The 14,366-nt window shown below is 42.2% G+C and overlaps 1 protein-coding gene across 3 annotated transcripts; it reads left to right on the top strand.

The window, feature by feature from the left end:
- Nucleotides 1–4,172: 4,172 nt before the first annotated feature.
- Nucleotides 4,173–14,121, top strand: lhx3 (LIM homeobox 3). 3 transcript variants are annotated; one of them, XM_069673512.1, is made up of 6 exons: nt 4,173–4,248; nt 9,366–9,537; nt 9,661–9,863; nt 11,635–11,786; nt 13,239–13,410; nt 13,688–14,121. In XM_069673512.1, the coding sequence occupies exons 1-6, from the start codon at nt 4,173–4,175 to the stop codon at nt 14,119–14,121; spliced, it is 1,209 nt and encodes a 402-aa protein (XP_069529613.1). The 3 variants fall into 3 exon arrangements, with proteins under 3 accessions (XP_069529613.1, XP_069529614.1, XP_069529612.1); XM_069673513.1 differs by having other exon boundaries at nt 4,173–4,242; XM_069673511.1 differs by lacking the exon at nt 4,173–4,248 and adding an exon at nt 6,851–6,947.
- The last annotated feature ends 245 nt before the right edge of the window (nt 14,122–14,366 follow it).

The following is a 14,366-nucleotide window of genomic DNA, read 5'->3' on the forward strand; positions in this document are numbered from 1 at the left end:
TGCAAACAAGACAGACCCCACAGCAGGCCAACATCTGTAATGACAAGCTGGGTCAAGCCTCAGCTCTGCCTGAAAGGTTTGAACTCTGACCTCCCGCACATTATGACTCTGGGGTGGCTTATCATTGAGCTAAAAAGCTGATATTTCCCACCCTGGACAAAGACGCCTGAAACACAACGCAACCAGTCGGGTCCCCAGACGGTGCGTCGGAACGGAGCAGCAGCATCCCCCCACCACCACCACCACCATATAAATGGATGGACAGTTGTTGGCCTTTATTGTCTGAGCATGAAACCAGGGACACATGTTGGGTGGTAAAAGTGTCAAGGCCTGACTGAAGGGCCATTGTACGGGCCTCCAGTGGTAGCAGTCAGGCTTTGTTTCCTGTGTTGTTCATCATTAGCATATCAATATTCAAAGGGTCTGATGCTGGGCAGAGGTGGCAGCCTTTTTAGCCTCGAGTAGACCCTTGTGCGCAAATAATACAACCTGCATTTGAGTCTTAAGGGCCAGCTGTTGAGTTAAGCCATAATGATAAGAAGAGTCGTGAATTAAACCCATCAGGAAGTAGATCTGATGTTGAATCACAGTTGGAGAATTTGTCCATTTCGCCCTGCTCTTTAAATACCCAAAGCATTTCTCTAATGTCCGACCATTTCTCCAGTCCTCTTGGGTGAATAACAAAAGCCTAAATGGTGTCACCCATCCCACCCCTCCTTCCTCGACTCAGGCCAGCTGACCCCTAGACTGGCAGGCCGGGGGACAGTTAGCCTCGTGTGTTATTGTGTGTGTGTATGGGTGTGTGTGAGGGGCAAAGCCAGCAGAGAGTGTCGGTTACTCCGAGGGCCAAGCGGAAAAGCGGTTGGGCAGTTTAGCCAGCTGCTGGGGGAGCGAGCGGCGGCCGGCCTGGTCAGTGAAACCTTGCCAGATGGAGCCATTTCAAAACAATGAGAGCTGCTCGCTATGGTTGGAAACTACAGGCTGGGGCTCACGGGACGCAGAGGGAGGGCCTTTATATACAGTAAAGCGACTGATGGTTGGGTTGGAAATATGTTGAAATTCCTTTTTCCTACAGTTTAAATTTCCAGTCGTTGTCTTATACCGCTTTGACTTCTCTGTTAAGCAGCAACTGAACGAAACCTAAAGAAAATGATGATATAACATCCAAACAATCTTTTTAAAGCTTTAAGTCACTCTCAAGGTCTGTTTTTCAGATTTAGATATCATCCTCATCCGCTAACTTCTCTCTAACAGACACTCACTCTCTTCCTCTTTCCCTCCAGACAGCAACAGGCCCGAGGTGTCCTGGGACTGCTCCGCTGAGGAGTAACCAAGCCTGGGTAATGAGGCGTGTGATTGGTCCCCTCCCTCCCGAACAAGGACAGTCTTTGGAGGACATGATTGATCATGACAGGAGCACAATGGCGGCCTGGTGTCAGAGGGGTGGTAGGGGTGCACAGGGACCCCCCGCGGCCACACTCGGTCACCCAACTCAGCAGTTACACATGTATGCACATATATGTGCGGCGCTGACACGTACAGACAAAGCACGAGCATGTGTTTCAATATGTGCATGTAAAAACACTGACGAGAGTCAGGGCAGAGGCGGACGAGAAGATTTCTGAGACAACCTGAAGAATCTCACGTCTTATTTTGAAAATATTTACGTCAATGATAATAACAGCTAACCGCTTCCTGTTTTGCTAATTTAGCTAAAATGCTACATTTGAAAGCTGTTTTCATTGTTTTTCAAATTTTCAATGTTTTTCATAAGGAAATGCAAACATGATACATTTTGCACATTCAAAATTAAATGCAAAACACTGTTATTTAACGACATTATACAGGACTGTTGAAAGAGTTTGGCTAAACACATTTAATAGAATATTAAAGGCAAAAATGTGCACTTTACTTACATGTCATATAAGTATTAACAGTCCTCAGCCTGTTCTGAAATTGTAGCTCGTATCAAACGGTATAAAAGTTTATGTTTTGTTTGTGTCCGCTTGGAAAAAATAGAAAGGTAGGAGGGTATATTTGTGCCCAAATTGAAATTCATATTAATGCAAAAATGCAAATATAAGATAATTTTCTATTGTATCTCACGAAAGAGCTATTCCTTTCTTTCCTCAGGTAAGAGCTCCCACTCGAGGAGAACCAGAGGATTCATATGCAGCGTGCCGTTTGTTCTTATGAAGTGATCCTCGAGCCCCCGAGGCTTGTCTAACCTCGCGGGGCACTTGTGAGCCTGTTGAACCCGCTCATACTCAAGGTCAAACATCAAGTTCTAATAGGTGCAAAAGGCTGTCTTTACGGTGGAGGACCATTAGAGGCTGATTGCAGCTGCTTCCTCAAGTATAGGACCCAGGTGTATTAACCTTTTACCAATTTCCTGCGATGATGCTCCACAGCGCGGAGGACAAACAAACAGGATAAGGGCTTCAGAGGGGCTGGCTCATCGTGATATTCATGCATGCAGGCCGAGGGTTTTAGAGATGAAAAGAAAGACAGCAACAGCAGAGGCTTTTTAGATTTCTGATTCATGTTATGAGGAACTATTTCTTTGTCATAATATATTAAGATAATAAATACAGGGAAATGATGCTTCATAATTCATCTTTGGGGCTATTAAAGATCCTAATGTCAAATGTGCGTACACATCTTCACCATGCAAAGTGTTTTAATAGAGGAGCAGAGACGAAAAAGGAAAGCAGGCCTGTTGTTGTGCTTGCAGTCTAAGCTCCTTTGATGCTGTTGGCTTTAGGTTACTGTGTTCAGCTTCCTCCAGATTTACCAACAGTTCTCCCTTAATCTGCTCAAAGATCCACACTGACTTGTCAACCAGAGATTACCGCCCCCTAAAACACAAAAGAACTTGTTCTCAATCATAAAACAACAAACATCCAAAGGATATTGTTTTTTTTGGTAAAACCTCGACATCCTGTGAAGCTAGAGGAAATGAGTGCAGGAATAAAGAGTGTAAAGTCAATGAAGGATGGTGGGAGAAGAAAAAAAGATGGTTGATTTCTTCCCAACTTTGGGAGGCTAATTGCCCTGAGTGGACTAATGAACAGCATAGGTCTAATTGGCTTACACCACTTGCGGGCTGGCGTGCTGGGCGAGTAAAATTGAATCAAAGCTGTAGGACTACGTCAGAGGAGTTTCGTGCTGGTGTGGTGGTAATTGGCACATGGTCAAAGGAATGAGGCATGGCACTCAGCCAAATAACCGGGCAGCTCTGCGCAGGCGCACGACTTTTAGCTTAAATGATAAGATTTTTAGCATAAATTGGCAACGACTTTTTTTGGGAAAGAAAGACAGATGTTACTAGTGATAAGTTTTAACCTCAATGCATTTTAGTATTGATTTTAATTTAGTTAATTCTTTAAAACATTTTCCTCTGAGCGTTTGTATTTTTGCGTACGAAACGTATGCTTCAATTTTAAACACGTAAATATGCATTGTTTCGTATTGTTCAACCGTAGCTCCATATAAGCTAACATAACGGTATGTTCGCTCTGTCCACTTGTATCATGCATGCGATGCTGTCTATTTTTAACCAAACAAAAGAGAGACGCAGCGGTGGAAACGCACGACAACAATGTCCCGAGCAATGCCCAATTGCCCTATTGTGCGCCTTGAAAGACAGACACGTGCACCACAACAGAGATAACCAGAAAGAGGGGAGGGCAAGTGTGTGTGTGTGTGTGTGTGTGTGTGTGTGTGTGTGTGAGCGCTTAAAGAAAGCCACGGGGGATATAGGAGCAGCACACACGCCTCCTGCCCCGCTTAGAGGAACTCCCCCTTCAGCACCCTGGACAGAGGCAGCGCTGAGAGCACTTCAGTTGAAGTAAAGTCGCAGGCTTCCGCGCGCACACTTCGGTCACGCACTTTTCCCACCTCCTCCTCGAGCTTATCGACACGGAATCAACGAGCAACTTGATGCATATTCAAAGTTTCCGTCCTCGGTGGCTGACGAAAGGAGAGAGGTCTGCGGGCGTCCTTTTTAACAATTTTCTGAAATCAAACTTCCGTCACTCTCGAGAGGATAAAGTCAACAGGAAAGTTCCGGTTTGAATCCATCGTCCAGAGCTAGTTTTTTTTTTTAAAGCAAAAGCGTTCGTTTGATCGGCGCTGCTTCCTTCCTGTTGGGACATCGGAACAGCTCCAAAATGCTGCTTGAGCACCCGGGGTCAAGCTGTCAAAACACCGGAAATTTCTCCCGGTACAGTTCGGGCCAAGGTAAGAGCCAAATTAAACTTTTCCTCACTTTTCGAATGCATTTTAATTTGTTTTGTATGTGTGTTTGCTTTAATTGATGTCCTGGGATGTGTTAACAAGTTACAATTAGGCGTGAAATGGAGGATAATACAGCGAACCAGCACAGCAGGACTGAAGGCTGTTCTTGTCAGCTGTGACAAGCGTGAAATGGGGCTTGTAAACTGGTTTTACGCAGACTGTTTTATTCTGTATTTTATTTGAAAAGCAGCCGAACTTTTATTTAGAAAAATACTTTTCTTGCTTTCTGTTTATATTTACGTTTTATACACACCAAAATAAATCTTCGACATTAAAATATAAGGATGCAACAGTTGCAGGACTCCTTCTATTATCCACCGGCCCATGCTGATGTATACAGACTGTTTAGAGGCGCTTCTCCTGCGTTGTTGCGTGCGGGAGACGTTATGAATCTGTAATGAGCCTTCATTGTTGCAGAATCACAAGAACAGATGTTACGCGCGTGCTGTCATTTCACACCGCCGCCCGAGGTTGTAACGGGAGCGGAGGGTGCGGGCAGCGGATACGCAGAGAGCACAGTGTGGGTCCCTCTATGTGCGTGTGTGTGTGTGTGTGTGTGTGTAGGCTGCTTGACAGACTGTCAGCAGCCCACCGACTCAAAAATGCTCAACAGGTGTCACATTCCTGCCCTGACAGGTGGGACACCTGAGGTCGCCTGTGAAGGTGGTGATGGAGATGTAGTGCTCGTTTAAGATGGGAAATGCATGTTTTGTTAGTTTGGCCTGTTTTTTGATTTAGCGTTGGTGTTTTTATTATTATTTATTTTTGTTTAAAATAAATGGTGCAATTGAATTCAAAAAAGACCGTCTTTAATCACGTGATTTTACCCAATTTAACCAATTAAAATTGACGCAAAAAACACGTAATTTTATTCTATGATCTCTGCGACTTTCTGTGCCTCACTGACCCTTCCTCTAATGGTAATTTCATTGCTTTGTTATCACATTACCGTTGGGCTTAACCCCCTCAAAAGTGACCAATCAATACGACATAAAAATTATGACAAAGCTGAAAAGTAAGAGGGGCACCCATGAACACCTTTCTCTAAAAAAAAAAAAAACGTCTTTCATATACTTGTGGAAATCCAGGCAAATAGGACATTGATTTTAGATTCATCAGCGGCGCGCGCGGCTGTGGCACTCCCCGTGATTTCCCCAGGCGCTCTTTTGTGCCAAAGATCAGTGTCAATAAAATTCATTGGGGTGTTGGCCCGATCAACATGTTATTGAACAGCCAATCTCTCCCCTAAATAAACACTTGTCTCTGAGCACGAGATCAAGATTGTGAGCGCGTGTGTGAAGGATATTTAGAATCACTTATTTCAAATCTGAGCGGATACAAAGCTTATGATACGTAATGCTTCCACAAGCAGGTTAAAGTGCATTTTGACTATTTACAATTATTGTAAAAATAGCAACAAACAAAAAAATGTATTGTCTTTCTAGTGAGAAAACACAGCACCTGTACGCAAAATGGTTTAATTATTCAAGTAAAAATAATGGTTTACCACTGCTATTTTATGTATATATATTTTTTAATAAACAATCCTCTATGTGCTGCTGAAAAAAATTAATTAATCCATTATACAGGCAACCAAAGTTATGTCTGGACAAGATTGTAGCGTTCCCTCAAGGCCCAATCTTTCCTTTACGAAGGGCAGCACTGGAATCTTGTTTTTTAAAAGTGGTTTGCAATGGGGAATTCTCGCGAGAAAAAAATATTTGGTAGATTTACGTAATAAATCAACAGCAACATTATGTGCTGGTTTTTAGATTTTTCAAAAAGCTGTATATTTGGTCTTTTTTTGTGTTTTTTATTTGTTTGCTGTTTATTTGTTTTTTTTTTACTGGTCATTGAATCAGTCCAGTTTTAAAAGGGGATCTTTAATATTTTATACAACTATGTTTTGTCCACACGCAGGTAGCCTATTTCTCGGCATAGAGAAAAGAGAATGTTATGCACTAAAATCATGAAGCAATATGAGAATTATTTGCGGAATATGCAAACTATATAGGCCTACCTATTTTACATTAACGGTCTGTATGCTAACTTTAATGAACACGTGGTTTTTACCCTGTAGGTCAGCAAAAAATGAAAACAAAATGTGGATTTTGTATAGTTTCAATTTAGCTTGGCCCTAAACTAAAACAAGAAATAAAGATAATTATCTATATATTTTTCATGTTATATGGACAGTAATATGCTACAATGCTGTAACGTCTCTCTAAGTAATGTTACCATCCAGCACTGAAGCTCTATTGGCCCCCTCTCACCTCCTGTGTTTTTCCTCTTCCGGGTTCGGTATGCCGCTCGGTAGGTGATGTTAATCTATCTCCCTGTCGCCTGGGAAACGGCGCAGCGTAATCCTGCACGGGCTTCATTCAACACAGTGAAGCAGAAAGCAAACTCCACCACCACTGCACACTCGCGCGCTTGTGTTCGCTTTTGGGGCTCGTGCTTCACACATTCGACAACAGTTTCCTTGTTTGTACGCGTATATAAATAAAAAAACAAGACTATTTCGTATGAATGTGAGGGTAAATCATGACCAATGGATGGACACTGTGAGCGAAACTGTCCAAAAGAGCCACCAAATAACACGGAGATGCTCCTCGCTTTGCTATCGAACAGTGAGGAGCTACGGAAAGGTAACCGGAAGTCATATATTGTCAGTTTATTCGTTCTTGCATTGTTTATTTAACACGTATTTGTGTTTGTAGCATGTAACAACTAATTATTGACTCTTTAAATTGGCCTTTTTGTGTGTCTGTAGGATTAATTGCAGTCTCTTGATAATAAGTGTGTAGGCTACGTGCTATAATAACTGGTATATGGATGATTGATGCTACAGCTGTTCGGTCGCTTTTATTTTGGCAGATTTTCCTGTCGCGCGAGTCAGTTTTACAGCTGTTACACCAGACAGCACGTGCCGTTTTTGTAGCTCCATATCTCGGTGGTAATACAACTTTTACGCTTCAAGCTTTAAACCTTTCATTTATGTGAATGCTCGTTCAAATTCATATCAGTATATTTTATATTTTAGTACATTGTTTGGATGGTAAATCAGACCTAGCTACGTTTCCTCACTCTTTTATTTTGAAATTGGTTTTACCCATTTTTGAGTCATGATAAAGTCACATTTATTTTTCTAAATATTTGCATGTTTATTGTTATTTTTTGTAATGATTCCAAATTATATTTACCAGCTCATCGGCCATTTTGAACTGTTATGAGGAGGGTAAAGTCATGCATCGAACCTCACCTGCTACAAATGTCAATATTGCGAGTGTCCGTATATTTGGTTTGTGATTATCTAGCTTCTATGTTTTTCATATTCCAAGAAAATAGCTCCTCACTGGTTTATACCTTGAGACTCACAGGCCGCAGCTCTCCGGTTTTACAGACCACTCTGCATTAATGATGAGCTGTATACACCTGTTCCTGACGTGGCGAGGCCACCACACTTGTGCTGTTGGTGCAAGAAGAAAATGTTCATGAATGTTTCATGGTCGTCCGCAGCAGAACAATAGGAACGCGATTCCTTGCACGGATGGAATATGAAGTGGTTGACCCTCTTTTAATTAGTAATAAAGCGGCCTGGTGGCGTCTTACTGGCATTTAACTTGTCCTCATTTGGCTGTTTTCTTTCTTGAATATCAAAGTGTCTGTTCTTTTGATCAGTTGTTGTTGCTTTAAGGGAACATATCTCACGTGGGCGTGGAGGCCTTTTTTTCCCTGAAACTGATCTTATATAAATGTGCCTGCTGCTCCTTAAATATGATTACAAAATAACTAGTCGACCATTATTCGATTAATGCGCAATTATTCCCAGAGATGAAGCTGTATTACACTTCATTTCGGTATTTGAAATGCCTCACGGTTTCATCTTTTTTATTTTTTAAATGTTTGAAGGGTTTTTTTATGCTTCAGTCTGCACAACTGGATTTATGCTCGAAATGGCTGTCGGTCTCACTTCGGTTTTTTACAGTATAATTAATAAATGCAGTTAGTGTGAAAATGGTGCAAACCATTTTTTTTAACAGTTTAGTTTCTTTGTCTATTCGTTAAGGACAATATGACTACTTTTATTTCCCCATTTCGCTTTAATTTAATTTAAAGGTGAATGATTTCATCACGTTTTTTCTCAGGGACACATATCGGCCTGAATATGAGTTATACATTTTATGCGAGGTTTATATGTATGGCATCTGCTTTCTGGCTTAGTCTAATTTCCAGCACATTAAACAGCCCTCCTCATACCAAGGGCAAGGAAAGCTTACGAAATTCTGTAATGTAATTATTTACTATTCATATAGGCTATTTTTGACATGTGGTGATTTGGTGACTTTTTTCCCGATCATATAAAACTATAGGGCCGAATATAAAAAATTAATAAGAGCTTAAAAATCTGCAGGTTTACATGAATGTCTCTGCAAAACTGACCGAATTACATTTTTACTTATTTTTGTTTATGTTTATGGGGTTTATTTTTTCGTGTTTACACTGTTAAGTCTAAACATTTCTATCTGGTATAAGCTTGTGTAGCGCTGGCCTGCTTCTGCACGAGGCTAATCATGCATTTGCTTCATTTACTTTGCCAACGCCCCCTTTTTTCAAACCATCATGTGTTGATTCATCAATAAGGAAAAGTGGAAGGTGTCGTAGCTTTCGCTTTGTTTTACTACATTTGGGTTTGAGGCTTTAATTATGCGGGCAATATTATGTATGACTCAATAACACACTTAGAAAAGAGAGAGTAGAAAAGATCTTTCAGTGCTGTTTTATTAAATAGAATTCAATTCGATTATATCTCCTATCGATCATAAGAGTTTTATCAAATCTTAGGAATTATAAACTATTATAGATACAGACAATAAGTGAGTAAGACAATATTAACTTTAAGAGTATTCTTTTAAGAAACAAGTGACGCATTACGCACTTTGCTTTAGGTTCTGCTGAGCTTATTTTAGCTGTGATAAGTGTACACTAAAGCACACTAGCCTCAGTTGTGTCCCCCCATATCTGTACTGTTACTGACCTGAGTTATTCCATAATCTGTCCCGCAGAGATCCCAGTGTGTGCAGGCTGCAACCAGCACATCGTGGACCGTTTCATCCTCAAAGTTCTGGACCGCCACTGGCACAGCAAGTGTCTGAAGTGCAGCGACTGTCAGGCTCAGCTGGCGGAGAAATGCTTCAGCAGAGGGGACAGCGTCTACTGCAAGGACGACTTCTTCAAGTGAGCAGCTCTCACATATTCTGAGCACAGTTTTTTTCCTTAATAATAAAATATATCTGCTGCATTATATTGAGTGTGAGAGAGTTATTATGCATTGATGAAAACCGTCTAATTTCCCAAAAGGAGATTCGGGACCAAGTGCGCCGCGTGTCAGCAGGGGATCCCGCCCACGCAGGTGGTGAGGAGGGCGCAGGACTTCGTCTATCACCTGCACTGCTTCGCCTGCATCGTGTGTAAGAGGCAGCTGGCCACAGGGGACGAGTACTACCTGATGGAGGACAGCAGGCTGGTGTGTAAGGCCGACTACGAGACCGCCAAGCAGAGAGGTGAGGAGACTCTCTCAGCATATAGTTCACAGATGATCGAGTGTGCGCGGCTCCAATTCTGTGAAATATGACGCGCGGTCTGCAGACTTGTTTTTAAGTAGGTGCTTTTATTTTGACATGACAATGAGGTCACCCATAAACTCTGACCCACCTGCGCTAATTGCGTCGTTTCCCGCAGCCCGATCGATAGCAGAGTGCGTAAAGTGGAGGCCTGCAGGCGCACGCACGTGCACTCTGCTGCTTTCAATAACTCTTATTGTATCATTTTAACAAGTATTCTATTTCAACAACAAGAAAACTTAACTTATTAATACAAAAAATAAATAATTCATAGACCTACCTACAGTATAGTGACAGGAAACAGTTATGGGCTTTACATCGACGCTATTCACGACCTGAAGCACGTGCGTTACTAGTTTATTAAAAGCAGTAAAGTATACTTTAAAATGTGCCATCAGTTTTACAACATTATTTATATCCCGAAAAACATTGGCATAAGATACCCTCATATTATCCACCAACATCACATTTTAGAATCTCCCAGCATGCTCTGCTCCTGCTGGGTCCAGAGACTGTGCATGGTCCAGTTTTATCTCCCCATCTGTTTGTTTGAATTTACAGCCGGACACAGCCGCGCATGGATTTATGCAGCTAAGTTTTCACTAAAAACACACACGTTTATTTTGCTAATGAGAGAGGGCGCAATTACTCCAGGGCTGCATCCATTTGGATGATGGTTTAGTATCTTTTTTTTTGCTGTGCTGGCCAACAGATGTGCCGACAGGATGCGATTATGCACAGGATGCCAGAGTTTAGTTTATAGGCACGAGGGGAAGTTGTCCATTTATGGGAAATTAGAAAGCTGTATGCGATTTGGTGCGATCAGTTGCTCAGAATATGAACCAAAAACAGGCACATAAAGACCCCAACCTTCTTTTTCATAGTTATATTTTTATTATGTCATAGATTATTTTTGTGTTATAGCATTTGACACAGCCATGAAATGATAACACATAAAAAAGTATAACCTTTAGGCTATTAATGTGTATATTTATGTTAGAGATAGACCGATATTTTTTCAGGGCCGATACTGATACCGATTATTAATAGTCAAGGAGGCCGATAACCGATATTTGGAGCCGATATTCAAAACTTTGATAATACAAACTCCAACACTTAACTTTGTTTAAATGCCTTTAAGCATATGTTTATTAAACAAACAAACAAAAAGCAGGGAGTTCCCAGGGTCAGCAGCATCTCTTATAAAGTTAACTGAAAATTTAAATAAATAAATAAATAAATAAATAAAGTAAATAAAACAAAGTTTAATAAAATTAGCAAAGAAATGAACTTTTTCTCCTCTCCGCCGTGTGTGTGAGCACTCTGCATGCACAGCTGTCACTGCTGATTGGCTGTTACCCGTGCCATGGCTCTGCATGTAACCAATCAGTGCTGTGGGTGGGACAATGCTGGAGACTAGTGACTGCAGACAGAGAGGCGAGGCTGCATCAGAGCCAAAATAACCCAATTTTAAATTGATCTCTTATCAGCCGTCAGATTAAAAAAAATAAATTAAAAAAAATGGCCGATGCCGATATGAATGCCAAATATCGGCGCCAATAATGGGCCTGGCCGATAATCGGTCTATCCCTAATTTATGTGTTAATTGTCCAATTTGTGATATTTCCACACATTTAAGGCTTTTACAAGTTTGACGCAGATTAACTGTCCAGCTGTGCCTAACACTGTGTGTTACTTCTTCCTTTTTCAGAGGCAGACTCGACTGCAAAAAGGCCTCGAACAACCATCACAGCTAAGCAGCTGGAAACACTGAAGAACGCCTACAATAACTCTCCCAAACCCGCCCGCCACGTCAGAGAGCAGCTCTCCTCAGAGACGGGCCTGGATATGCGGGTTGTGCAGGTAAAGTATATTATTATCCATTAAGAGCTTTTCCATTAGCGTCCTGACTGCATTATCAAAAGGGACAATTGTGGCTGAACTGGCACAAGCCCCACTGTACGAAGAAGCGTGAGTGTGTGTGTTGGGGTGGAATTTACGGCGAGATGGAGTAAAATGAAGTCCACATGAAAGTCAGCACGGTTTAAGTGCGAGCTCGTTAACAATGCTAAGAGGGGCCCCCTCGCATATTGTCTGCTGCTGAGGAGCCGCGCGCAGGCGGCTGGGCGGCGGTCATATATATTGTTTTATTTGCAAGGACAAAAGTAGAGACGGAAGACACTAAAATGCTGCTCATTATGCAGAGAAAGGGACAGGGTGAGGAGGGTTCACTCAGGGCGGAATATCATTAAGGAGAATGTAAAACTGCTTCCTGTGCTTGTAGGAAATGAATTAACATTGTGTGTATGATGAAATAAAAAACAGGGCATGTATTCATTTTTATTTGCAAGCAGTGAGGTTACAGGCAGTTTATGTTTATGACTAAATGTTGTGTTTTAAAAAGTCCAAATTAAATTTATCGATCAGATCAAAAGTAGAAAAATGTAGATAATTTAAAGCAGAAACACGCTGACCTGTCTGCTCCTCGGGGTGAGGACAACTTGTAGCTGTCGCAGAGTTAATTAAATGTGTGATAAATCAGGTGAAAGGGAGGCCGGTCCAAGTATTACAGGTCAGTGTCACTGTTTCAGTCTCATACTGGAAGTCACAGAGGACTGAAGCAGCGTCCAGACAGTCCTTGAAAATTAATTTAGTTTTAATGCTTAAAAGTGGAATATGTGCATCAAGGAAGGAGCGGAGGGCGGTGGATGTAGAGGGCTTACACTTGGGAATATGAAAGGCGTGATGACTTAATGAAATTGGGGTCTATTTGTGTAGTTATGTACGGAAGCCCTGAGCGGACATGCATCCATGCATTTTAATTACTTTTCCCGTGGTAACGAGTAATTTTCTGTTTTCTTGAGATCTCGACTTATTTGTCTCAGATCAGATGATCATAACTTGTATCCTCAGAGATGCAAAAGCACAAAACAAACAGAAGAAGGCTTAACTTACCTCATTAGTGTGGGCAATGGTGGCATGGCATGTCCTGAAAATGATCCGGTTATCACGAGAAAAACAGCTTTGTTAAATAAGTGGAGATCTCAAGAAAACAAACCGGAAATTACTCGTTATCACAGGAATAAATAATATATATAAAGTAAATAAAATATATGGATGCATGTCCGCTGAGGGCTTCCGTAGATATGGTCTTTAAGACACAAATGATTATGTAAATTAGGCCTTGAAATTTGATTGGTTTTGTATTCAACAGTAATTTTACAAAAAAAAAGAAGAATGAAAAACAGGACAAATTCAGACATGGTGCTAAACATTCAAACAACATTAAGTCATCTTTTTTTTTTTACCCTCCAGGTCTGGTTTCAGAACAGGCGAGCCAAAGAGAAGAGGCTGAAGAAAGACGCCGGGCGGCAGCGGTGGGGGCAGTACTTCCGCAACATGAAGAGGTCGCGAGGAAGCTCCAAATCGGACAAGGACAGCATCCAGGAGGAGGGCATGGACAGTGACGCCGAGGTGTCCTTTACAGGTACAGTCAAGCACACACACATGAATAGAGTATGCATGCTTGATGGCTCTGTTATATTTAAGTCTCCGAGTTGGAGCATTCACAAAACCAGGAGCCTAAAAAATTTGACTCACTCGCTAACTGGAAGTCCTCCCAGGTTACCCTCTGGGCTCTGGACCAATGACTGGTCGGATTAAAGAAATATCCAGGAAGTTTTTCACTGTGTAAAAAAACAGTTTCATTAAGTTCAAATCAACCAGAATAACAAATATCACCTTTGTCTTCTTCCTTGTCGCAGATGAACCACCCATGTCCGAGCTCGGCCTCACCAACGGCATCTACAGCAGCCTGAGCGAGTCCTCTCCAGCCATGGCCGGCCGCCAGGGGGGCAACAACCACAGCTCGTTCCCCCTGGAGCACGGCGTCCTGCCCTCCCAGGACCAGTTCCACGACATCCGCTCCAACAGCCCCTACGGCCTCCCGCAGTCGCCGGGGTCCCTCCAGGCGCTGCCCAGACACCAGCCCATCATCTCCAGCCTGGTCTACCCCGACTCAGGCCTGTCGATCATGACGCAGGGGGGCGGGCCCGGGATCAACCCCGCCGTGAGGGTCACCATGGGGGGCGCTAATGGCCCCAGCTCGGACCTGTCCACCGGCAGCAGCGGCGGATACCCGGACTTTCCCGCCAGTCCTGCTTCCTGGTTGGATGAAGTGGACCACGGACAGTTTTGATTGGTCGACGACAAGACATTGGACTTTCTTCGTTTTTTGTGTCTTCTTTTGGATTTTAGGAGTTGAAAATTAGCCACACAGGACATTGATTGTGTAAAGGACTAGTCCTTGGATCTCACCAATATCTGATTAACAAGTACATTCAATATTTGGTCCTCCGTTTAAAGCACTTGGCCTAAAAATTGTCCGTATTTAAAGCAAGAAATCCATCAAAAACATTCAATTTTCAGAAACCATTATGAGCT

The sequence above is a fragment of the Semicossyphus pulcher genome, unplaced genomic scaffold (assembly GCF_022749685.1).
Source record: "Semicossyphus pulcher isolate SPU_LCO1_2020_fin unplaced genomic scaffold, fSemPul1.0.p SCAF_22, whole genome shotgun sequence".
Classification (NCBI taxonomy): domain Eukaryota; kingdom Metazoa; phylum Chordata; class Actinopteri; order Labriformes; family Labridae; genus Semicossyphus; species Semicossyphus pulcher.

Bases quoted from the DNA above. Each gene is read 5' to 3' on its own strand.
- lhx3 (XM_069673511.1), top strand. From the start codon at position 6,851: ATGGATGGACACTGTGAGCGAAACTGTCCAAAAGAGCCACCAAATAAC. The intron at 9,538-9,660 runs GTGAGCAGCTCT...ATTTCCCAAAAG, and splicing joins TGCAAGGACGACTTCTTCAA to GAGATTCGGGACCAAGTGCG. The intron at 11,787-13,238 runs GTAAAGTATATT...TTTACCCTCCAG, and splicing joins TGGATATGCGGGTTGTGCAG to GTCTGGTTTCAGAACAGGCG.